Source organism: Equus quagga, chromosome 8 (genome assembly GCF_021613505.1).
Source record: "Equus quagga isolate Etosha38 chromosome 8, UCLA_HA_Equagga_1.0, whole genome shotgun sequence".
Classification (NCBI taxonomy): domain Eukaryota; kingdom Metazoa; phylum Chordata; class Mammalia; order Perissodactyla; family Equidae; genus Equus; species Equus quagga.
In genome coordinates, this window is record NC_060274.1 from 36,246,496 (window position 1) to 36,271,834 (window position 25,339).

The 25,339-nt window shown below is 42.1% G+C and overlaps 1 protein-coding gene across 1 annotated transcript in view; it reads left to right on the forward strand.

Moving 5' to 3' along the window:
* Nucleotides 1-25,339, forward strand: part of POU6F2 (POU class 6 homeobox 2) — a 452,047-nt gene that overhangs the window by 190,396 nt on the left and 236,312 nt on the right. The window contains exons 3-4 of the mRNA XM_046670683.1: nt 12,789-12,880; nt 16,365-16,593. Of these exons, the coding sequence (XP_046526639.1) occupies nt 12,789-12,880; nt 16,365-16,593 (321 nt within the window). The remainder of the gene's footprint in view (nt 1-12,788; nt 12,881-16,364; nt 16,594-25,339) is intronic.

Here is a 25,339-nt window from a genome sequence, read left to right on the forward strand (position 1 = left end):
ACTTGATGTGGGGCGTATCATATGCCTTCGAGTTGAAAGTTGGGCTTTTTAACTGAGAAAGCGAAAAACAGCCCTGAGCCCTGGGAGCTGGCCTGGCACTCGCTGCAGGGCCCTGTGTTCCCCTGCTGCACACAAATGGTTTCACGGAACGTCGGCATCAAGTGAGGCCACTCAGACAGTGATGGATCAGGACGAAACCAGGATCACTCTATAGTCATGTCTGAAGACAGACAAAAACGAGGACATTGTCCACACCACAAAATGACCAGTCACCCTAAGATGAGTGAATACTGTTTTTTTTTTTACCAATTATAGCATTCACCTTGCTGTGTCTTCCCTGCCTTCTACAGAAGAATTGTTAAAATATTTAATCATAAAGTTGCCCCTGATCCAGATAGCGTCCAATCCGGAGCAAAGCCCCTCTTCCCCGACTCTTCTCCAAAATCACCTAAATGTAAATCCAAATCCTGTAAGTCATCCTTTCTAACACTTTCCTACTGCGACACCTCGTGACTCCCCATGGCGTACCTTCTCCCTCCTTTCAATGCATCTATAACTCGAAATTAGTCCAGCTACGTGGTGGTCTTTGGCTGAAGCACATTGACAAACCTAAGCACTCCTCATTATACACATTCTTAGATTTGCATAGAATTCATAGATCTGCTTACAGTGTGGCTTTGGGTGGGTTGAAAGAATGCAAAAACTTGACCAGCCGTGGGTTTGAATACCACCTCCCCCTCCTCCTTTATTTAAAAATAAGCTGTGGATTTCAGTCAGTTACTTAATTTTCTGAATCTGAATTCTAATATCATGGGGTTGGTATGAAGATTAAATAAAGTGAGATATGTAAGATATTCTAGTATGTTGCCAGACTCTTGGCTGATGCTCTACGTACAAATGTTAGTTTCTTCCCCTGATCCCTTCTCTATTGAATCTATTTCTTCTAAACAAGGAATTTTATCTAACTACCATATTCCAGTCATAAATTCTAACCCACCCAATCTCAAGGATATCTAGGGATTGTCTGTAAAATTTCCAGTTTATTCTATTGCCTATTTTCTGTGCCAAAATTCATAGATATATAAAGGCCAATGAGTCCTAATGTATTTTATTTATTTAAAGGTACACATCTTGTACCCTCATATTTTAAGATGACATCTTAAAGGGAAGATTTCGGGGTAAAAATTGGAATGTAACTTATAATCAGTGGCATGTCATGGTTTAATTGGCAGCTTTTTTCTTTCTTAGTGGAACATAAAATATTCATGAGTTTTACATCAATAGCGTCCTGAGTTTGATGAAATATAGTAGATATTTTTAAACGCTGGGCCATCTCTTCTTCCACTGTTTCACCTTTTCACTGTCATAGTTAGCCATTTGCTCTGTTTCTTAGTTCAACTCTGACCCTACCGGTCTAGAGTCAAATGTAAACTCAAGAAGTAGATTTTTAAAAAATATTTGGACTTAAAATCTTACAGTTATAATCTGAGTCCAAGTCATGTTTAGCAGGCATATTTTTGTATTATAAACTCTGAACCAGATCCAAAAATAAGTTAACGTAACAAATGGAAATCGCTATGCATTTGATACTGTCATGTAATGGAGTAAAAATAATGATAAAAAATCTGAACAAGTTCGGTGAGGCTTTTGTTCTGTTTGACTTTAAGTGGAACATAATCTTCAGAACACGAGGACGACAGAATAGCGCTTTGCTAAAAGGATAAAAGAATATGACCCAAGTCTATTAGTGATCTAACACTCTATGAATGCACTCAAGTTAATAGCATCTTTTAGCGATAGATATTTTTTCAATTACAGTAATGCTGAGAAATAAATAGACTAAGTGAGAGAAAAATGGTCAGAGACACATGAATTGGACTAGTTGTTTGGCTGTTTGGTTTTTTGTAACCAATTCTCAGGGGGAAAAAATCTAACCAACAATCTATTGATGGGGCATTAATTTGAGTTTTCATATTCTAGATCTACTTAATCTTATTAAAGAGGCAATGTTTTGTTACCCCATCTCCGAAGAAGGTTTTGTAGCATTTGGTAATTTGTTCAGAGTGAGTTGTGTGACATCCTTCTCCTCCTGCACCATCTCATGTTGTCGTGCTGTCATGGAGGCTCCATTACCGGAAGGTGTTGCTAACTAGGTGTGATGCTACAATTTCATGCAATGTAATTCCTCTGGGGGTATTTCCTTCCTGTCCTTTGCTGAGTTCTAAATGACCCCACTTTCACCAATCTTTAGTTGCACGCAAGAGTGATTGCAAATGCCACCCTTTCAGAGCATCTGGAGAAATGCAGTTTTATTTCAGCTTTAAGGGATTTAAAATTTTTATTCCCCCTTTTTAAAGTGGCGCTCTGGCTACTTTTGCAAAGAGTGTGGTGTTCTGAGAGTAAATAACTGAAATGGATCGGCCAGACTCTTATCTTCATTGGAGCCTCACAAATGGAAAAGCAAAGATATGGATATGGAAGGAGAAAGTGTCAGGAAAATTGCCGTAAATCACAGAGCAAGGATATTGGGCTACGTTTGGCATCAGTTTTGTTGTATTTTAAAAAGGATAAATATGCTTGCCTTTAAGAACGTAGGACCAGCTCTTCCCGCTGGGAACCTCTTCGCTCAGAGTCCTCCCACCAGGTAGCACGGGTGAGAAGTGGTCGAGGGTTATTACCGTGACTGAGAGTACTCCTCTTGAACATTTTCTCTTCCTACATGCTCATGCACCCCTGCCCCGATTGTGTGAGATAGGATGTAACAGTCTACTGCAAATGTCTGATGGAAGTTGGACATTTTAGGAGCCTTTATGCTCTAAATGCCACCCAAGTAAAGGAAGGAAGGAGGAAAGGAAGGAAGGAGGGAGGGAAGGAAGGAAGGAAATAAGGAGGGAAGGAAGGAAAGAGAGGAAACAAGAAAGGGATGAGGGAAGGAGAGGAGAGAGGGATGGAGGAAGGAGGGGAGGAAGGGAGTTATGAACTTAAAACCAGTGCCTCTCACACTTTACTAAGAGTCAGAAGCAGCCGGGGATTTTGTTCCAATGCAGATTCTGACTCAGCGGGTCTGAGACCTGGGTAGGCTGGGACCTGCAGATCTGCCTTTCCAACAAGGTCCCAGACGATGCTAATGCCGCTGGTCCAGAGATCACAGCTTGAGTCTGGAGACCCTAAAGTAAGAATGCAGCTGCCATTTCGCTCATTATAAACATTATTTTAGAGAAGATTGGGGTGCTTGTTTCGTAGGAATTTGTCAGAATCTGTCTGGGAAAAAATGGGCACAGCAAAAGAGTGTCCTTGGTGGGACTCCCTTTCACCTTCCTCCCATTGTGAGCCATTTCCCCTCCTCCATCACCCGCTTTCCCAGACCTGGAACCTTGAGGTTTCTGGAGGCAGGGTCCACTAGGAACAGAAGAAAATAGGTGAAAAACACAACTTCTTTCATGATGTTGGGATTTATTGTGTTCTGTCTCTCTGAAACATTTGCATTTGATGTCCAGGGTGGTGTCGTCTTGGAGTCTAATGGAACTGGGTTCAAATTCTGATGTTATCATTCACTGTGTACGCATAGGTAAGTCATGTAATCCACTAAGGTCTAACCTCAGTTTCCGCATCTGCAAAATGGGAATGATAATGCCGATAACACAGGGCTTCTGTGGAGATTAAATGAGAGATTGTATGTACACTACTGAGTGAAGTGTCTGGCCCATAGTGAGCATTCAGTAAATGCCAGCTATTACGAAATATTTGGGCAGTAGAATAGTCCAGCTGACACGATGTGAGCCTTCCATCGATCAGACAGCCTAGATACAGTCACCTCTCTGTCACTAACTTCTCTATGAGTAATAGACAGTGAGTTAACCTCTGGAAAGGTTAGTTTCCTGTATAAATGGACATAATCATCATAAACACCTTATAGGGTTATTATAAGGGTCGATGAAATAATATATGTGAGGTAATTAATGTATTACTTGGCACAGAACTTTATATATAAGGAAAATTATATCGATGTCTCTGAACAAAAGGATTGAGGGAAAAGAGGAATTATTTATTCAAAAGAAGAAGCATTTTAGGAGTGTTTAGTCAGACATTTCCTGGGCCTGGAGGTGTAAAGGGAGAGGGCATCCTGGTTCCTCAAACCACACATGTCAGCAAGGAGCTCCCGAATGCTCTGTGACGGATCATTGTCCCTCCACCACAAAACTAGTTGAGGGGACAATGAAAAACAAAAAAAGGCCAATGCAGCGAGTTTTTCATTAGGCTAAAGTTCTTCATTTAAAGAATTATCCTTTAAGTAGAGAACATATCCTTTGGGGCAGAGGAAGGGCATTCAAATACCTTTGTTGTGTGATAATGCCACTGCATGGCAATTCTTAAAAATGTTTTTACTTGGCAAAATTAAATGATGAGATCTTTCCATTCACACAGTTATCAGTGAGCTGGCTTAATTTGACTGCCCTGTGAGGTCCAGAGTCTGGGAGAGCCAATGAGCTAATCGCTAGCTCTTTGCAGTCACAAAGGCAGCCACTGCGATAGAGGACCACGAGTTTTCTGCATTGGGGGTCTCCGAGATCTTGTACCACGCGTATTATCAGAAGAGACTGCACCCAAAGGCCATCATTTCCAATTGAAATAATGATATATTCTGTGGGAGCTCATGGTTAACTCATATGCTGAATGTCAGATCGGCAGCCTTCTTGGCACTGAAGGGTTGTGCAGAGTTCAGACTTCCGGAAGGCACATAGGGTCTTGGAGGAGAGGGCAGTGATACACCACTGTTGCTCCCACTGAACTTCAGTCTGAGCCAGGAGTTTGTGCTCATGTTACCATGACATAGCTTTCTCTATTTCACCTCCACCTCCTTTTCATGCTTGGGTTTCCAGGTGTCTGTATTTTATGGGGATGCTTGGCTAAGAGTCTCAATAAACAGAAGACAGTTTAAAAATTCACAGTGAGAACTTTGATGAGGCAGCCCTGTAGGTCTGTAGGGCTGCAAAGAGACCCTTGCAGATATTAGAAAACAAGCCAGCATGTTGCTGGAAGAGGCTGGACGATGGGGTATTACAAAAAGAACTACATTGACCTCTCACCCTACCACTTGAACCCCACAGTTCCAAATGCAGGTGTTAGCTAAAAAAGAATGGACCAGGGGCTGGCCCCGTGGCTGAGTGGTTAAGTTCGCATGCTCCGCTGCAGGCGGCCCAGTGTTTCATTGGTTCGAATCTTGGGCGCGGACATGGCACTGCTCATCAAACCACGCTGAGGCAGCGTCCCACATGCCACAACTAGAAGGACCCACAACGAAGAATATACAACTATGTACCGGGGGGCTTTGGGGAGAAAAAGGAAAAAAATAAAATCTTAAAAAAAAAAAAGAATGGACCAGCTCCACTTATCTCCTCACCCCAAAACACACACAGACACACACATGCACACACACACACACACTCTCTCTCTCTCTTCATCTAACCTAGTACCAAAATTTCAAAGCACGTCATTTCATAGCTTTGACCATTTTTCAAGCACATTTAAAGTCAGTTTTTAGTAATTCTTGCATGTTTTACCATGGGTAGGTAACCTGGGAGAACGTTAAAACCAGGCCAATTACATTGCCTTGGAGTATCTAGATCATATATCCTTGTCGTCAAGCTTGGCGATGATGTAGCAGTCAGTCAGGAGAGAAAATCTCCATTTTTTAGTGAAAGCGTAACACTGTTAGATAGATAGGTCTACAGCTGAGAAAAGACGTGTGACATCTTCTGTGTTATTTCTCTTTTGAGGAATTCACGCCCCATCTCCTCATTATAGGCATAAGTAACTGAGAATTGATAGAAAACAAAATAGTATTTTATCTTAGTTTTATACCAAACAGTATGTTTACGTGGTCATTGATAATGGCATATAATAGATGCGTTGATGATTTGTAGGTTTGATTTCTTGTTGGGGAAAAAAGCCATGTCTGAATTTCTCTGTAGACACAAATACTCTTTTCACTGATTTGGAAGAATGACTTGCTGAAAGGAGTTGCAGGTTTAAGTCGAACGTTCAAAATTTGGGGACCTTTTATGAGGAAATCCCTTGATAGAAAAATAGTAACCCCAAATTGTATGGAAACTGAGTCAATGGAGGGTGACAGTCAGCCATGGGCAGAGCTCACTTCATAGATGGGCGACCACTGCAAGTGCACAGGGCTCCCCACCTAGTAGGACCCCATGTTTGGTAATTCTCTGAGGTCACTGTCTTGCAATTCTTAATAACTAATCTTTGATTTTGTGTTTTATGAATAATGTCTTATGGGACAGCAAGAACATGTGGTGGATGGAAGGCTGGAGCCTCTGGCTGTCTAGCTGCTATCTCCTCACCTCCCCAGGACAGGGTGAATTCTCGGTCACCTGCGTCCCGTCCCTGGGGCCCAAGGATCCCTGGAAGCCCAAGCATGGCTGCCTTCTTCTCCCCTCTACCCTTCTTGGGAGCCTGGGTCAGGCACATGGAGGGTCATGTGCTCAGCGTGCATCTCAGTGGGGGCTTCCGGCCTGCCCGGAAACAGGCGTTCTGCACATCACAGCAGGAGGTTGCAATTCCTTGGGTTCGCCCCTCTGCTGTGGATTGGGGCAGCAGCCCAGGGATGGGGAGATTGATCTCCAAGGCCCAAGCCAGGGACGTGCATTGTCATTTTGTACCGAACCCTACAAATTGTGTAGCTGGCCCTGGTGTAGGGTTGAGCATGAGTGAAGTAGGCCAGGAAGCTCCACAGATGGGTATAAAAGCACAGGACATACTTGACCTTCCCATCCATGGGGCAATGCCAGAGTCCCATCAATCAGTTGAGAGAAAAGACTTCATCCCTGGATAGAGTGCGGTGTTGAGCGTGACCCCTTGCGATGACCTTGTCAAAGGAAGTGTCCATTTTCTGGGAGAAATGTACTGAAGTTAGCAAAGCTTCTTAGATTAAAAAAGGCATTCAAAAAATTAGACAAACCGTTTTCAGATGGTTTAAAAATCTGTGTGTAAATTGTTTCAGCTCAGTTCGATACATATCTCCATCACCTTAAAAATGTCAACTCATTACGACCTACATAAGCACCAGCATGCGTACATCATGTATATACACACATATATACATGCATGCATGTGTACAGACACACATGCCCAGGCCCACAGCTGGCCTTCAGGGACACAAAGGTGAGTGAGAAAGAGTCTTTGCCGTGAAAGAACTTAAACAAACTCTTATAGACAGCAGTAGTCAGGGGCAAATCCAGTCCCTAACACTCTCTATACACCCCCATGTGGCATGGGATTTTGTTTAACTATGTTTGATGACTCTCTTTTTGTTCATCTCTTTTCTGAGAGGAGGCATTTACAGAAATTGAGACCTTTATTGGTCTGGATATCACAGGAATTCAACTCTGCTTTTATTAGATGGATGTGAAAACAAATGATAAAAAATTGTCAGAAGAAGACCGAAGGAAGATTGAGTAAATTTTGAGAGAAAAAAACTGTCTTTAAAGTCTTCCAGAACACACATAGACTAAGTGTACATGTATAACTGAACCAATTATTGAATAGTTTTGGTAGATATTATGAAAACATCTTCAGATAATCGAGTCCAAATAAGAGATTTGTCGGGTTTCTTGTTACGCTTTATGTAGATACCCCAACTCTCACTTTGATTTTTCATGTGTATGCGCAGCCTCTAAATAAATATCAGCATTTAGGACCACTGAGCACCTAGACCCCACATTCAAAGAAAGCTCAATTTCCTTCCACCAAAGGCCAGATAAGTCACCTACCAGAAGCATCAGGGAATCCACTTTTCACATTAATTCTCTGTTCTCCAGGACTCACTGGGCGAAGTTACAAGTACTTGACAACAGAACTTGCAAAAACACACAAACCCTTGTGTGAATTAATGAATGTTTGCTTTTCAAGTGTGGCTTATTACTTTAGCATCTCTGATTCCACTGAGGGTCTGCATAGCGTTCTGTCCATAAATATGTGTGTGGCCAGTCTCGTAGAGTAATCCCAATTGGCAATAAAAAGTGGCCAACAGTGGCAGTGGTGCTGAGAAGATTTTTATAGACACCTCCACTCCCTGCTTGACATGTCATAATCTTGAAGAAATGGAAAGGAAGGGAAGTTTAATTTAGAGAGGCCTTCTGCCCTGCTTAGCTGGGTTCACATGCCAACATGAAATAATAATGCATTCAACTATCCATCTTATAATAAGCAACCTTTGCATCCCCTCACTCGCCAGTGAAAACTGCAAACAGTGGGTAAGGAGGGTATGAATACCAGAAAGGCTGAGGGATCCCTGTGACCTTCATGTGATTATGTTTGTGCTAATGCATAGAGAACAGAAACCCCAACTCTGTCCCTTGAAGAACCCGGTTCATTAAAAATGCATGGGTCGTTAACAAGAGAATCCTGTGCATTGAACATTGCAGGGATGGCCCACACATGGGAGAAAGTGGAACGGGTTTATTTGGGATGAGCAATTCACATTGGAATTCTCTTTCTTTCTCAATCTGCTTGGTCATCGTATCCTCTTTGCAAAGGTGCTGGGTTAAGGCTCCAGAAAGGAGTGTATCCTCTCAGGATTAAAAATTTTATATTTGCTTTTTAAAATGACTTCTTTAGAAGAGTTCTACAGATGGTCGAGCCCTGCAGAGCCAAGACTCAGCAGGCACCTTTGCAGGTTTCTGATCCGAGATCGACACTGGAAAGATGGTGTTGCATGAACCAAGGTTCTGACAAGCAGGCGTTTTAAAATTAAAAATAAGTTTTATCCTAGTGTATCAGCCAAACTCCTAGTCAGTCTTTCATTCTCTTCACCATTTATGACCTATCCTCTCCTTAGACTTATATCAGGAGTGCCTGTATTTGCAGAGAGTTGATTCCTGTTATATAGCTATTTTCAATTTTATATTATGATCACTCTAAAATCAGCTTTTACACTCCTTGGATCACCTGTGAACATTATACTTAGGAAATAGATGCATCTGGGACACTTCTTCCCCTTGCTAAGCTGGAAGTCAGCCAGGATCAAGATGGAGGAACGGCCCAGGTGAAGAAACTCGGAAGGCCCATCCGGTGACAGTAGCTGACAGCTCATCTGCTAGTCTTAAAAACCAGTTGTGTAAGGCATCCTCAGTGCAAAGATTCACACTCACCTGGGCAGCATCTAAGCCCCTGCTTTCTCCCTTGGTTTTCAATCACTGGTGGAGTTTTATAAAACGTCCATGTGAGCCACCCCTTCGATGTTCTGTCGTAGCCTCAGGAAGGACGTGAACCTCTGTGTATTCAGGAAGCTCCACATCCCATCCTGGTTCACAGGCCTGCGTGAGGACCACTGTTCTGTGTGGGAATTTAGAAGCTATTTGCCAGTATCTTTGTGCCGTATTTCCTGATCATGCTACCGTGGATGAAAGGAAGCTTTATGTGTAACCATCTCACTTCATAGACCCTTAAAGGCCTGACCATTTCGTTTAGTTCCAAACTTTCATCAAGTGGCGCAGAATGTGCAGCTAGGGTGGTGTGTCAGGGAATGTGGGCTGCACGCATAGGGCTGGGAGTGTGTATTTAGTTGACTTGGGGCAGGTGAATATTATGGGCAAATTAAATAATATTAAATACAAATTCAATCTTATTAAATAATAATAGTCAAGAGAAAATAGCATTTATATGGCAAGCGTGCCCTATTCCATGCAATTCACAAATATATTTGCTCATTTAATCGTCACAACAGCAACCCTGTGAGGGAGGTACTCTTCTTTTCCCAGGCTTTTACCAAAGGAAGCTGATGCATCAAGAAGCTGGCAAACAAGCCCAGGTTCACATACCTAGTTAAGTGGCAGAGCTAAATCTGAGGTAGAATTTACCAGTAAGCTAACAATTTAGAGACATTTCCAGAGTTTATGCTCAACAACAGTAAACAGTCAAGGATGGCGATACCTATCTTAAGGGAATTATACCACCCCCAAATTAAAAGCCAAGCCTCTACTTCTGTTGAGTGAATATCCAATCAAAGTGAATGAAAGGCCTACATTAGGGGCTGGGTATGAAAGCATGAGCCAGCAAACACAGTCCCTGCCTTACTGGAGCTCACCGTTGCTGCCTGTAGAGCACAGACTATTAAATTCAGAGCAGGCCACGGAGAGCTTTCTGGACTCGCCTGATCTCTAGAGAGGTAACATGTTTCCTAGGATCCTGATCAGGAGGAAACTGCCCAACCCATTTAAGTTCATGTTTTTGTATCTGTGCCTACGGAAAGCTCTAATCTCAGAATCTCTGCTGAACGCTGGCTCGGCGTTGTTTCAAATCTCTCTGAAGCCCTTAGCTAATGTCGTTTATTCATTCTGACTGCTGGGTTCCCCCTCTGGCTCCGAGAAGGCCTCTGATTTGGAAGCTGCCTTGCGACCAGACAGATTAGTTTATGGTCCTACAAGGTTAAGTATGATACATGTGTTTGGGGAAAATGGAGATGCGCATTAAGAAGAAACATGACTTTCGGATCCAGGCGGGAGAGCATACATAATCTCCTCTGGAGCCTGTGAAAGACTTCATTTTACACGTGAAATTGTGTGGAATTGCCCTGTGCTGCACTGAACACGGTTTTTGAGAATAACCAGCTTCAAAACAAGCTGCTGCGTGCTGGTGGGGACCGCCAGTAACAGAGAATAAAATGTAAGCAAACGTAATCCGTGTAAAGTTGCAGATAACAGACAATCTGGTTGATGCACTGCTCGTATGGGACAGATCCTAAATATTGCAACGGGATGTCGTTAGGAACAGAGTCAGAAAGTGGGCCTGGTACACGTGAAAGAAATATGAGATGGGAGGGCTTGGCACCGTATAGAGACTTTTAAAAATTAAGATGTATGTTTTTTAATTGTGTAAAGGGATTTTTCTCTTTTTCTGTGCACTGCGAAACTCTCTTTTCACAGTCTGGTGTAAAAATCCATGCCTGGAGAATAAGGAGAAGGAAGCAAAAATTTTAAAACATCTTCAAAAGCTAAACCAAGGTAGATTTTTAGCCGTTTGAGAATTTACCTCGTCTGAATATTTGACAAAAAGCATCACTTTGGGGACCCGGTTAGCTCTATAAAAGTATATAAAGTTCTGCTGAGAATTTTAAGGCAAAATAGGATGTGGGTATGTAAGAACGGAAATTATGAGATTTACGCTGCGTAAGGCACCTCTCGTTTCAAGTGCCCTGCTACTCAAGCATAGTAAGTAAATCACATATAAAAAATTTAGAAGAAAAGTCTCCACGTTATGGGGAAATTGATGGTGGCATCTTATGATGGGTCATCTTACTCTTGTTATTAAATGACAGCGATCATTAAAATGCCAAACATATTTTGACAGAATTCACTTCATAAAATGTCAGCAAGTCTGCGTTTTTATTAGTTTGTTCCAAATCAATTTAGAAATTTCAATAGAATGCTTGTAAGTATTCCCCAAGCAATGTCCATTCCTGACTTTCTGCCCCAAAAAATATTACAAATTAATCAGATTTTCAGATTTCTGCATAATGGCTTTGCACATTTATTGCTTAATCCTGTTATAAAATGCTGTTCTGATTGACACATCGCTGTGGAGATAGAAGTCAATTGAATGATATGTAGCAGTCAATTTTATTTGTAACTTAATGTGCTGAAGTATTTTTTTCCACATTTCCATTATTTATAAGTCTATCCCTTTGGAGAATATATAGAAGAATTTGTTTTAAATGAGCCAATAATACCTGCTTTAAAATTTATAAGTGTGACAGAATCCTATCTTTTTTTCTTGGTCATCCATGGCATGCCGGTAAACAGGGCTGGAATTGTCTTCCACTTGCTATTCACAGGAAAAACATCAGGAATGAAGATCTTGTTAGGAATGGCTGGGAATCAGATTTCAAACACCAAGAAAACAAAAGCTACCGACTAACAACTAAAAACCCTCAAAAATGCCTCTAGATTTACTTGTTGGTTTCTTTGTGTGTTTATTGTCATTGCCACTATCTTGCCTGCTATGATTTGTCCTGAGACAAAGCACATAAGCTCACATGGGGAAACCAGAATGTTTAAGAAGGTCTGAAAGATTGGCTGTTTTGGTAGGATTTCATTTTTCATGCGTCGGCATCCAATAGGACTCCAGCAAAGGAAGTAAGTTGTATTCTATCCTTAGCATAGTGGGGCTCCCTAGAGGAAGTGTGGGGTTCCTACTCTTTCAGTTAGCACCCAAGAAGCTTGCTTAAGGAGGTCTATAGTATTTTTAGGACATTACATAAGGCAACGTTGAAAAAGGCTTTGTTTTCAGGGAAACACATTTCTAAGAGTCAGTGTCTGAAGGGTGTATGGTAAAAGGGCTTAAGGGTACGAAGCCATATTAAGGGATCATATAGTTGTACTTGGTCATGTCTGAGATGATGCTTTCTCTGCCTTTGGGAAATTAGATTAGCTGTTGCCAGTCTACATGTAAAGGATGCAGTTTCCCACACATGTGATGCAGTGGCATACCCCACACAAACTGATATATAATGCAAGCCTATTAGCGCGACTGATGATAGTGTCACTTTCCCAGCTGTCATAGCCTTCTACCTCCTGCAATGACTTGGGCCATCCTGAATGTCCATTAGCATAATTTATGCAGTTGACAAGTGATTTGAGCACTGGAGCTATTGATGAGCCACACTGGCATATCATCTGTGCCTTAATGTTATGTGACATCACAGGAAAATGGGGTCAAGTGCAGTTCCCGGGCTGGATCTCATATTAAGCGAGCACTTCTCTTTTGAATTGCAGGGGCCAGAGGAAACCCGGCACTCTCAGATCCTGGCACTCCTGACCAACACCAGGGCAGTCAGACCCACCCCCCATTCCCGGTTGGGCCACAGGTCAGTATGTCTCAAGTGCTTTCCAACAGGCTGCATTTAGGATGGTTTAACCATATAAATAACCAAATAAATAGTAATGAGTTAAATCCAATTAACTCCAACAGAGCAAACAGGGTGATAAATTTTTGTAGGGGAAGCTGGATGACTACATTATTTATTAAATACCATCAAGGAAAAAAAATGTGTTTGCAGAACTTTTTAAAGGCAATGTTGGTTTTAATCATTTGGAAACTTTTTTTTTCTTTTGAAAACCCACTACAATGGTGCTGCTGGTTACCATGCAGTTTTCTGGAAAGTAAAACTTTAATGACTGGAGTGTGAAGAAAATTAAGTTATTTCAACCTTACTATAGCCATTTGTGAAATACAAGATGTGATTTAATATAAAAAAGTTAATGCAATTTTAATGCAAGTTCAGCTTATTGGGTTTGACAATACAGTACATCACATGCAGCTCCTGCATTAATAAAGAAATACATTCATTATTTTTTAAAGTCCAATATTTGTTTTTTGCAGCCTGGTGTGGTTATATGGAGATGTCGAACACAATTATGAAAGGCAGGGCTGGTTTTTTTTTTTTTAGCTTCTGTCATTTAGTGTGAGCTTTCAGAGTTCGCTCAGCTTTTATGGACAAAGAAGCTGATTCTTGGGCCCTTCTCTCTCTTTTGCTGTCATTGCTGTTCCTGGAAATTAACCACTTTCAGTGCTTTGTCAACTCACCAGCTCAAAGCTTGAAAATCCAAGTTTAGAGTATGGGTTGGTCTTGACTTTCTCGTTCCAGCTGCCATCAAATCTCCCTATGGCCTCAGAGCCCAAGATCCATCTCAAAGCACAGATGCCTCTGTGCTCAAGGACGGGAAACCTGGGGAGACGTTTGCTCTTATGGAAGCTTAGGGAGTTTTGCTGGCTTCTTGCAGCCACATCCTTGCTAATTTCATGCTATGACATCGTACGTCATGCATGTGTGTATGTGTGTGTGCGTGTGTGTGTGTGAACATACTGGGGTGACAAACTCTAAAGCCTCTGGGTTATATATATAGCACGACAGACCCAGACAGTGAGAAGTGGCAGGCGCTATGACAAACTGGAAAGTTCATGCCCTGCTTAAAGCCTGCAAATTCAATTTAAAGAAATGTTACAGGCCCAAATCTCCAAAATCTGTGGAACTGTGTGCAGTCTGAGGACTACACGTTTGCCCTCCCTCTTATTGTGATTTTTTTTTTTTTTTTTGAGGAAGATTAGCCCCGAGCTAACATCTGCTGCCAATCCTCTTTTTGCTGAGGAAGACTGGCCCTGAGCTAACATCCATGCCCATCTTCCTCTACTTTATATGTGGGATGCCTGCCACAGCATGGCTTGCCAAGCGGTGCCATGTCCACACCCGGGAACCAAACCGGTGAACCCCGGGCCACCAAAGCGGAATGTGTGCACTTAACCACTGTGCCACCGGGCTGGCCCCTTACTGTGATATTGTTATTGGCAGTGATATTACACCAGCAATCTGAGCACCGGCTTATAATTTTATACTTATTGCTAAAAAGTATGTTTATTTTTGTGTTTTAGAGTAACTTTATTTTTTTTTAAAGAGAGGTTCAGTTACTTTGTGAGAATTTAGCAAAGTCTAGCAAATATATTAATTAGGAGCCAGGCTCACAGCATCTGGAGCAATGGTTCTAAAACTTGGCTGCCTGAAGCCCCAGGGCTTCTTCAGAGGGCTCCCTGGAAGGGGCCTTGAAGGGAGACCATAGGGAATGGCCAGGGGTGGGCTCAGCCCTCCTCCCCTCATTCTTCAAGTGAACAGCCCCCCTTCTCTAAGTCTGTTCTGTGTATTGAGAGGGCGTGATGAGAAGGGGGTGAAACCTGGGCTCTGGGGCCGCCTGCCTGGACTTGAACCACGCCCCCCACTAGATAGGGAACTCCGGGCAAGTTGTGAAGTTCTCTGTATCTCCTTGGTGGGATGACAGAGCTGATGTGCACACAGCAGCATTAGAATAGTGCTGGCTGTCAGATACGGGGCTTTGTACCATGTCTCTATCCAGCTACCTTTTACTTTATAGAATCATGAAGCACTAAAAACAAAAAAGTTAAAAGCCCTCAAGAAGAGTGTTGTATTGGTTCCTCTAGAAGGAAAACAGACGTGGGATCATGTCTCACAAAGCTCCCACAGGGGTGCGATGAAAGTCTTGGATCCAGGACTCTGAGATCAATGACCCTAGGTCGTCTGGCCTGGCCAGGGTGGGAATCCCTCCATTGTCATCCTCGTCAAGAGCCCACATCAAGCTCAGATATGTCTGGTGCCCGAAGAGCACACCTATGAGGGTTCCTTTCCCTATGAAACAATGGCTATTGGACAAATAGTGGAAATTAACATGTATTTTTAATGCCATTTTAACTGGGCAAAGAATGTTAGATTGATAATAAAAGAAATCTTAGGAGATTTTAAAATTTAGCCACATCCAATATTTTTGTATTTCTATATCCCTTTTTAGATCTTGTCATTATACATATACAATTTTACCATTTTAATAATGATTTCATTGTTTGCTTGATTATTATCCAGTTTATTTTATGTGTTCTCATAAACATTTTCTATTTTTCTTTTTTTTCTTTTCTTTTTTTTTGAGCAAGATTAGTTCTGAGCTAACATCTGCCACCATTCCTCCTGTTTTTGCTGAGGAAGATTGGCCCTGAGCTAACATCTGTACCCATCTTCCTCTACTTTATATGTGGGACGCCTACCATAGCCTGGCTTGATAAGCAATGCATAAGTCCATGCCCGGCGTCCGAACTAGCAAACCCCAGGCTGCCAAAGCGGAGCGTACAAACTTAACTGCTACGCCACAGGGCCAGCCCCCATTTTCTATTTCTCTAAAGAGATGTCATAATGATCCATTTTGAAGACTATGTAATGTCTTATTAAGTTTAGTCTTGTAACAAACTGTTTTTCAAAATTTATGTACTTTAAAATGTAATGCATATTTTCATACATTTATCTTTTTTCTGTTTGAATTATGTCTTCAGGCTATAGCCCAGGAATATATTCTGAGTCAAAAAGGGATGAATATTTTTTTATCTCTCAATATGAATTTCCAAATTGCTTTCCAAAAGGCTTACGCCAGGGTACACGTCCTAAGTCCACGTAATAATGTCACTACAGACTTACTAGCAATCAGTAAATCTTTTACATTATTTTTGCTAATTTAATAGATAAAAATGGAATTTTATTGCTAATTTTGAACCAAAAAAACAAATCCCCGATCCCAGTGAGTTCTTTCTGGAATAACACAGAATAAATTAGCAGAAAGTTTCAAATATATAGGGGTTGGATCAAATGAAAATTCATTGAAAGAATAATATATGTGTAAGGTATTACTTTTAAAGATATTTGAGCTCCTCAGAGGAAGTCCAAACCAAATAGAAGTTTCCAAAAACACAAATAAAATGTTCCACTGGAAAGTGAGTTGGGATTTTCTGTTTCCTTGCAGCCTCTTCTGACGGCACAGCAGTTAGCCTCCGCTGTGGCTGGCGTGATGCCGGGAGGCACACCAGCCCTCAACCAGCCTATCCTCATCCCCTTCAACATGGCCGGCCAGCTAGGAGGGCAACAAGGTCTGCTCCTCACACTGCCTACTGCGAATCTCACCAACATCCAAGGGCTTGTAGCCGCAGCTGCAGCTGGAGGCATTATGACTCTGCCATTGCAAAATCTACAAGGTAACCCAGTGTGTCCATGTGCCGTGTAGGGCTCTATCCACTGGCCAGAGTTCTGTGAAGTGGACAAGTGGCCTGAATGTTGAGTGTGGTTCAGAGTTGCTTCCACCATAAACGTTATAGCAGGCTTATGTAGGAAGCAAAGTTACAAGTTATCTGTGAATCCTGAGCTTGCTCAAGCCATGGGCATTATCGGTCCTCTTTTCCTAACACTGGTTTGAAAGCTTTCAGGTCTTCTGGAAGCATTTATGAGCAATAATGACAAACTTAGAAGTAAAATTATTGTGAGGACCTGAGTTATCATCTCATGACTTCTTCAATTTAACCATCTGTGAAGAAAGGTTAGACATGACTTTGTGTGTGAAGTGGTTGAAACATCTCAAATACAAGGTATCATTTAGAATGATTAATTTAATTGTTCTTTTGCTTAGTAAGTATATTTTAGTTATAACTCTTAAACAAAAATTCTATTGTTTAAGGTCATGTTTAGCAATGAGAAACATAGACTTGTATATTGAGCCTTTGTATTCCATGGGCATATGGCAAGGGTTGGACTCAGTTTTACTCAGGGTAGTTCTCGATATTATGGCCGTTTTGACTTTGAGAGACTTGATGACACTGGCTGATAGATTGATTTCTAAAGGACTCTGTAAAAGTAAGAATTTGATGGTGGAAGATGACCTGAATATGATTAGCACGCCTAATAAAGAGAAGACAAATATACTTTGGATTGGTCAAAGATGTTTGTTTTCTCCATTGATATAAATGTTGGCAATTACATTTTTTTGCAGAGTGAGGGTTTGGTTGGGTAAGTTATCCGAATAACAAGAAAGAGCACTTTTTTCATTGATCAGATGTCAGGGCTTCTTATAACCTATTAAATTGGTCAGAGCATCAGTCCACAGGCTAAAAAATAGACCAAGGAAGAATTGGTTAACTCTTGACCCAAACTTCTTTACAGCTATATATTCTAATATCTCATCTGTTGTTGCCACTTCTTGACTTTCACTTTAATGTTTAAAACAAAGTCTCTTCTGTAGCATTAAATTGTGCCAAGAAACCTGCCTTTCATAAATCATGCATGCCCAGGACACACTAATGTGCAAACTTTGCTAGTTTCAAATTTGAGAGTGCCTGTGAAGCCAGATCTCCAGATTAAGCAAATAAGGCAGGAATAAACAAGGTGAAAGTGAAAGCCACAGCGTGTAGGGAGAAGCTTTTTAATGTAGGTGGATGATGAAATCTTAATGAAGAAATGGGCATTATCAAAATGCAGCCTTCCATTTGCAACATTTGTGCTTATGGGAATATTGAATATTATAAATAAACATAAGCTCATGGAACTCCTAGGTCATGAATTAATCCTGCTTGGTTAAGATGGACACCGAAGTCAGAGTCCAAAAAAATCAGGTTTGTTATGTTTTTATTACAGATTGATATTCTTAGGATTTTAGTACCTGGTTGTTTTAAGGGTTCAAAATTAGTGCCTGGTCCAATGTGGGCTTCCAACAAGATTTTCTTTCTCTCTCTCTCTTTTTTAAATATCAAATTTAGTAGTAGCTTATGGTTTGGAATTTGGTTCTTTTTGGCACCTTTGGTTTCAGAACATGCATCCTAAGTTTTGTGTCCTGATTCTGTAAGTTCAATAAGAATGCCAGCTCTTTTTATCCCTTGGTGCTTCCCACCCAGTTTTCCTATTGGCCTCATCCTCAGAAGTGTATTGGAGTTGATGGTCAAGCTCTTGTCTACTACACAAGCACAAGGGAACATTTCTCCCTTTATCTTTGAACTTTCAATGATGTTGGAAGGGAGGAGGCAATGTCATTAAAATAAAACACCTCTCAGTTTCAAGTCAGCCAGTTGCAGGAAAAGCTTCCTAGTAGGCTTTAACACCTCAGTCCCTCCTCCAAAACCTTTTTCTTTAATATCCTTATGGATGAATCCCAATTCCTAAAACACTGCTAGGATCCAGGAAAGTTCCATCTTCCTGTTTCCTTGGGCTTTTCTGTTCCTTTCATATCTTCCCATGTGATTTCTTCACCATCCAGACCTCACTAGTCTGAGAGGGGACCAACCATTCTGGTTTGCCAGGCACTGGGAGTTTTCTTGGAACACTTTTCACTGGTTTCATTGTTAAAACTAGGAAAGTCCCAGGCAAACCAGAAAGACTGGGTCACCTTGTGGGAAGTCCAAGTGTAATACTCAGGGTAATAAGGGAAATGTCGCATACCTGCAAGGCCCCCAAGATCCATGTCCACCACCTAAAAGGCAATGCCGGTTAGTCACCTTGTTGGCCAGCAGCCTACCCATGGGTGATCTCGCCACTTTTAGGGAACCTACTGCAGCCCCAGCTATCTGTAGGCAGTATCTATGGCTTGTCTAGCTTCTCAGGTTACATCACAGAAGGTAGTGGGATTGTGGGGATGGTGGGTGGATGACTGGCAGGCTAGAAAGTCAACTGCAGGGATCCTGGCTAACTTTGAGACTGAGCCAGTCCTAGATGTCCTTGAATCTCATCCTCTCTTAAGGTGACGATCTTGTAAATGGGCTACAAGAGCTCAGAAGGAGTCCTTACACACATTTCTATAGTCGACGGCCACGTTGGAAGGCTCTTCCCTCTCCCCATGGCCCGCCCCTAGACAAGGAGCACAGCAACTTTAGCCCAAGGCTTTTAAGAGTCTTTGGAAGCAACTGGTATGCCTGCCTCTCTGTGATAGACGCCCCACTTTCTCAGGTAGTTTTATAAAACGGATTGGATCGGTCAGTGTGATGGGGAAGCATTTGTGTTAAACACCTAGTCTGAAGTAGGGCCTGTTTCCCTATGATGTGCTTAGTTCTAGATGGTTCTCCTTTTCTTCACTATGCAGTGTTAAGGTTTTATTCATGAAACAACTCAGCCAGCTGGAATTGTCTCTTGACTATTCTCCAACCTTGATGCCCAGCCTGTTCACTCTTCTAGCTCAAAGCCTACAAATTTGCTGAGAAAAAAGAACTACTGACACCCCTTTCTTAATGGTTTGGAATTCAGGGATAAGTTTCCAAGCATTTTCCTTTTTGCTAAAGGGATTGAGAGTCGGTTCATTTACGTTCCCTACCAAGTGACATGGAATAGCTCTCAGAACCTCAGAGGCCATGATTTACGCATGTATTTTAATGAGCGCTAATGACATGATGTTCCACGGAGAGTGGCTTTTCTCTGCACCGTCTCCTTCTGTAAGCGTGGTCCCCAGACCAGCGGCATCAGCATCTTGTGGGAGCTTGTTAGAAACGCAGAATTTCGGGCTTCACCCCAGACCCACTGCTCAGAATCTTCATTTTTAAGACTCTCAGGTGATTCTTATGCACATTAAAGTTTGAAGAAGGCTGGTCTAGGGAGCTTTTTCAAAATTCACTTGGAACTCTCCCACCACCTCCAACAGGCTCCTCCGGATTCTGAGCATCTTAGGATGATGGGGAGTCACGTGACTATGATAAGTGAACCCATTGGTTCTTCCTCTCTGCCTCACCACCCCTGGCCTCTAGCTGAGGATAATGACTGAAAGGATAACTTATTTGGGAACATTTTTGCTTCTGTTAGGATATTCATGTCCCCAAGGCCAAGAGGAGTTCTCTTTCATAATTGAAGCATGATTGAAGGTCTTGCTCTTGAGATTTTTATCCAGCAAAAACTTTGCGTTGCTGAGAAAGAGACCATATTGCCTTGCAAAAACCCAGCTGCACAGACTAAGGATTGTTTTTCCTTTCTCTTCAGATCTTTCCATGCAAGAAAGAGATGCACGCCTGTCTAATCAGTGATAGGGTCTTCCTGTAAGGAAACAGGCAGGAGTAAGGAGGCTGAAATCTTGTGGAATCCTAGGAACAGCCGTGCAGCCCAGCCTCAGGGATCCTGGAATAAAGTTTAGGGATTGGAGAATCCAGTGAACCACTAGGCTATAGGCTGTATCATTCTCCCCTCTGAGCTGGCAGGCTTCTATCCCCCACTCCCACGGTGACTGAAAGCCTGTCTCCCATCTTCTCCTGCTCCCTCCTCATGATTTTTCTCTACTGCATTGTTGACTTTTGGCTTACCCATAATTTTGGTTCCATTTTGTCTCCTCTGAATATATGCATCTTTTCAACTCATGTACCTTTCAGAAATTCTCCATCGCTAGCTCTATTTCCATCATCTCTGTCTTTATCCCTATCTCCACGTCCAGCTAAAATGCAGACTCCTCAAAACTCAAATTCCTGTTGGGCTGAGCCTTTTTACCCTAGGCTACCTCACAGGTCACTGGCCAGACTAGAGATTGAGTGCCCATGTGGAGGTGTCCACTCCTTTCCAATCAGCTGTAATGTGGGTGGAAGGGGAAGCCAGGATGGCGTGGTGCGGAACATGGGCAACATGCTTAAGAAACACACTGGGGCCTCCCTCCTCAGCAGAAGGGACAGTGGGTATGGCAGGCTGTACATTGGCCTGTCCACTGGGATAACTACAGACCAGTGGGACTTCCTATGAGCATGCACTAAGGTTGAGATAAACTCTGAACTCAGAGATGCCAAAGGTGGGGTCTAGGTTCTGACTATTTTAAGGGAAGTCAATGGAAGTTCCGGCTGGGATTCAAGCTCAGAAAAGCTCTAAACTCATATAAGATCTAGAAATGACCCACTCCTCAATACCTTGTGTCCTCCCCACATGAAGTGGGTGAAGTTTTGTCGAGAGCTCCTTTCTGCTTCCAGGTACCTCCCACCATCACGACTCCGGGTCCCTCCATGCCTGTGTCTTCTGTCTGTCTCATGTGCAGAGGGGTTTGGCTTAGGTGACTGTCAGCAAACCCACACCTGTGAACAAAGACTAATAATGACCATAGACCTCAAAGAAAGAAAACGACTAAGCTTGCTCTGGCATAGACTTTATAAACTCCTTTAAAAGTCTTTAATTTTACTTATTGTCTTGAAACACAGATAGCTGTACTAAAAATGTAATTTGTGAATGCCCTAGTGTGGGAACTAGATGATTATTTGATGTGGCAAAATAAAGGCCCCGTTATAGACTCATGCAAACGTGTTGGATTTTTGCTTTTTTTTAGATTTAGGCAGAAAATATAGATAAAAACAGCCTTAATGCAAGTGACAATACGCAGCAAAAAGGGTAAGGGGACAGCAGAGGTGGGTCTATATCCAGGATGTGATTCAGGTTCGTGACTTGTTCTCATCACACAGGCCGAGATAACCCACTAATTGTGGGCAACACAAATGGAGAATATAAATGTGCTACGTAGGAGATTTATATCAAAATGTGACCATTCCAGTTAAGTCAAGTATAACATTTAAATTAATGACCAAAAGTACATTAGGGAGTACTGCTTAACGTGAACATGGAAAAGCAATTAGGTTCAAGGCAAGTTGAAAAACCAAGGCCAAAGATGGCTTTCCCGCCCTTAGTGCTGGCAGGAAACCTGCCCTGGTTTTCTCTGACTCTCCAGATTCAAGTCTCTACGGGGTAAAGGATGTAGGAATAGTTTTGGGGTTAGGAAATTTCATGTGCAAGTGATATTACATTTCTTGTTTGTTTGTTTTGTTGTTTTAATTGATATTTACATACGATAAGATGTGTGGATCTTAAGTGCTCAACTTAATGAGTTTTGATAATTATATACACCCGTGCAAATTCCATCCACCGCAATCAATACCTAAAACATTTCATTATCCCGAAAGTGTCCCTTGTGCCCCTTTGTCTTCAACCCCCTCCCTCCAACCAGGCAACCCTGATCTGCTTTCTGTCACTATCAATTAGCGTTGTCTGTTCTAGGACTTCATATAAATGGATTCGTACAGTACGTATTCGTTGATGTCTGGCTTTTTTCAGCGTCATGTTTTCGAGATTCACCCATGTTGTTGTAGATATCAGTAGTTCCTTTCTTTTCATTTCTGAGTAGTGTTCCATTGTAAGAATATGCCACAATTTGTTTATCCACAGCCATTCTAACGTTCCGGTAGGCAGTCACCTTGAAGTTCCCCCTACCTAGAACAGGGAGAGGTTCCTCCATTGGGCATCCCTTGGGAAGCAGCCTTGGCCACTGTTCTCCTTGGCCCCTGGCTATACCTCTGGAAGATTCTTTGCTCTCTGTTACTTTCCTTGTCTACGTCTGAGGAGAAAGTTGAGGAATATGTATACCTTTCTTTGGGGGCTTCCTCAGTCTGTGTATGGCTTATGGAAGCTTGGGAGCTGAAGGGTTGCTTGAAGTTTCCAGAAGTTAAAGAGTTGCAGCCTCTTTGGGAATCCAGTTCTCTCAGAAACTGAGAATGCTTCTGATCTTTATGTTTACGGCCAGTTCTGTGTTTCCAAGACATACATCTTCAATCTAATTTCTTTTGCTTCCTCACTCCTGCAGCTCTCTCTTTCAATGCAGTTGGCCTCGGCATGAGGGCACTCTGGCCTCCTTGGTGTTCTTTAAATGTCCTCCTACCCAAAGGCCTTTGCACGCACTGTTCCATCTGCCTGAAGCCCTCTTTCCCCAGAAAGTATTGAACCCTCTTGCCCCTGAATGCTCCTGTTCCCCTACCTGCATTCCTTTATTTCCTTTGTCCATAACACTTCTTACCTTCTATGTAGCTTTAAAATCTCAGAAATGGTTGAGTCTTTTTTTTCCTCCCTTCTTTTTAAGTGTTATGGGTCATGCTTACTGTAGCTGCATCGGGCAGTAGAAGCAGCATCGTGTACTTGGCCCTGGTGCTGTGGAGGAGGATATTTGTATATAATGTATCTATAATCTGTATTGTTTGTCCTGGAAGGTAAGCCCTGAAATAGGCATCTTTGTTTGCCTCACCATGGGGCCCAAGAGCTGGAACAGTGCCTAGCTCATAATAGTGCTCAGGAATGGATGGACGGAAGGATGGGTGGGTGGGTGGCTGGACAGATGGATGGATGAAGGAATTTTTAAAAGTTAGTAGGAGTTAGTCAAGTGAAGAGAAGTTAAGAGGACATTCAGTATAGAGTAGAAGGTGTGAAGAACATGGAGTCTATGGAGTCCTGTGAACAGTTTTGGCTGTTGTTGAAGTGAAGGTTAGGAGTCTAAGGTGGCAGGAAATCAGACTGGAGGAGCAGGAAGGCGTGGTACTGGAGGGCCTGTCCTATGCATGCCGAGTGGCCGTCACAGGGCCTGATGTGTTAGAGACGAGTATAAAGACAATACAATTATCCTACAATATTTTCATGGATATATGTTTGCATTTACTTAGCTATGCCTGTGTAATTCTGAGGATTCAAAGCCGCTTGTAATCAAGAAGCACGAAAGACTAAAAGCTATTTATTAGGAAAAGAAGAATCCTAGACGAAGGTTTGGAACTAGAGGTCAAGTGAAAGGGGAGACATACCACATTACATAGTTTTTATTATCTGATAGTAAAAAGAATCATACCAGATTAACAAGAACCAGGCTTACTTACTTTTGTTTTTGTCTGTATTCATTTTATTCATTCCTCAACAAGTACTTACTGAGCTTTCATAGCATACTAGGCCATAATCTTGACTTGGAATGTAGCAATAAAAAAACAAAGAGAGTCCCTGATGGCACTTTTATGCTAGGGCTTGGAGGAGAGCAGTTGGAAGGGGTGAAGGGTGGCAGGAATGGGGACGTGATGTATTTTATACTGGGTCGACAGCGTCACTCTCTGAACTGGCCAGAGACCCAAAGGACATGAGGGACTAAACCATACAAAATCTGGGGGAAGAGTGTCCCAGGGAGAAGTCCTTGGTGCTAAGAAAAGTTAATGACACAGATTGTCAGTGAGGAAACATTGAACAACCCGATGGATGGGACATATGCATCTTTTAGCTTTCACTAGGTTATGCTACAGTAACAAACAAGCACAAAATCTCAGTGGGGTACAACAAAGGTTTATTTCTTGGTTGATTTCATAATACATGTTGGCTACAGGTCAGCAGTGGCTCTTATGCACATCTTCATTCTAGGATCTAGGCTGAAGAAGCAGCCTCTCCCTGAGACAGCCCTTTCTCATCACAAAGGCAAAAGAGAATGGGCAGAACCCCAATGGCTCTTAAACTTTTGACACAGAAGTGGCACACTTTACTTCTGCTCACATACAATTGGCTGGGCAAGTCATCTGGTCAAGGCTGCTGCCGGTGGGAATGAAGATACTCCTAAGGGGAGGGGGCTCTTTCTGCACATAATTGGAAACTGTAATACAAGGTGCTACATTGTTCAACGGCTACTGCACTAAAGATGGGCTGCATGAGTATTTGACCTAGGTGACCTTTAAGATGTCTTCCATCACTGAGATTCTGTCATTCCATTAGGTGAACCCATTAGTTTGCACGGACTGTCTGTGTGGTTCCTTAGAACATAACATATTAACAATCTCTTAAAGCAGTAGAATTCAAAAGATAAGTATAAAAATGGATAACAAATATATAGAATGATGGGGGACGATTTAAAATAGCAAATGAGTGCATATAAAAGTATGACTCATTTATGTAATATTCAGGAAAAGGCAAAATTATAGGACAGAAAGAGATCAGTGACCAGAAGCAAGGACTGGGGAGAGATTGGCTCTAAAGGAGCACGAGGGAATTGGGGGCCAGTGGAACTCTTCTCTATCTTGATCAAGGTGGTGACTATATAAGACTATAACACATATATATGCCACTATATATGTTTGTCAAACTGCTAAAACTGAACACTAGAAAGGGTGAATTTTATTGTATGTAAAATATACCCCAATTTTTTCAAAAAAAGAGAAAAAGTAAGTA